Below are 1,377 nucleotides of genomic sequence, written 5' to 3'. Positions count from 1 at the left end.
AACAAAAATGTCTACAATTACAAGAACAGAAATGTTCTCAAATTATGAGGATAATAATGTCCTTAATTACAAGGACAAAAATGTCCTCAATTGCAAGGACAAAAATGTCCTCAAATTATAAGAACAGAAATGTCCTCAATTACAAGGACAGAAATGTCCTCAAATTACGAGGACAGAAATGTCCTCAATTAAGGACAAAAATGTCTTCAATTACAAGGACAAAATTGTCCTCAAATTACAAGAACAAAAATGTCTACAATTACAAGAACAGAAATGTTCTCAAATTATGAGGATAACAATGTCCTTAATTACAAGGGCAAAAATGTCCTCAAATTATGAGGACAAAAATGTCCTCAATTGCAAGGACAAAAATGTCCTCAAATTACAAGAACAATAATGTCCTCAATTACAAGGACAGAAATGTCCTCAATTACAAGGACAAAAATATTCTCAATTACAAAAACAAAAATGTCCTCAAATTACAAGAACAGAAATATCCTCAAATTACGAGGACAGAAATGTCCTCAATTAAGGACAAAAATGTCTTCAATTACAAGGACAAAATTGTCCTCAAATTACAAGAACAGAAATGTCCTCAAATTATGAGGATAACAATGTCCTTAATTACAAGGACAAAAATGTCCTCAAATTATAAGGACAAAAATGTCTTCTCAATACAAGGACAGAAATGTCCTCAATTACAAGGACAAAAATGTTCTCAATTACAAGAACAAAAATGTCCTCAATTATAAGGACAAAATATCCTCAATTGCAAGGACAAAATTGTCCTCAAGTTACAAGGACAGAAATGTTCTTAAATATGAGGACAAAAGTGTCCTTATAGTTGGACAAAAATCATGTCCTCATAGTTGCGAGGACAAAAATGTCCTTAAAGTTGCAAGGACAAAATATACTCAATTTACAAGAACAACAATGTCCTTAATTACGAGGATAAAATTGTCCTCAAGTTACAAGGACAGAAATGTCCTCAAATTATGAGGACAAAAATGTCCGCGCTTATAAGGTCACATGATCTCTGCTTAATATTGGCCAATAAAAACCATGGTTTCTGTAGAGGATATAACCTATGCATTTGAGACGCGATGGATAAGGTTATATCCTTTGCCGATCAGGCGAATGGGGTGAATTTTCGAACATTGATCCTATTTTCGGAAATTCCCGAAATAAAAATTCAATTTTCATATATTGGCAAATTAGAAGATTCTATTCATGTACAACATACAATTCTTGTAATTCTTGTTCAAAATTTATAATTTATTGAGAAATTCCAATCTTTCCCAAAAATGGTATTTAAATATTGGTACTCAATGCCAAACAGGTTTACCTACAGATTTATAATTTAGGTCACATTAATCA

General features: G+C 31.8%; 1 protein-coding gene across 1 annotated transcript; it reads left to right on the top strand.

The window, feature by feature from the left end:
* Positions 1 to 518: 518 nt before the first annotated feature.
* OCT59_010647 (uncharacterized protein) lies at positions 519 to 752 on the top strand (the record flags this gene model as incomplete). Its single annotated transcript, XM_066136045.1, has 1 exon — positions 519 to 752. The coding sequence occupies one exon, from the start codon at positions 519 to 521 to the stop codon at positions 750 to 752; it is 234 nt and encodes a 77-aa protein (XP_066000719.1).
* Between the last annotated feature and the right edge of the window lie 625 nt (positions 753 to 1,377).

Source organism: Rhizophagus irregularis, chromosome 19, assembly GCF_026210795.1.
Source record: "Rhizophagus irregularis chromosome 19, complete sequence".
Taxonomy (NCBI): Eukaryota; Fungi; Glomeromycota; class Glomeromycetes; order Glomerales; family Glomeraceae; genus Rhizophagus; species Rhizophagus irregularis.
This window is presented reverse-complemented; position numbering and strand designations above follow the sequence as displayed.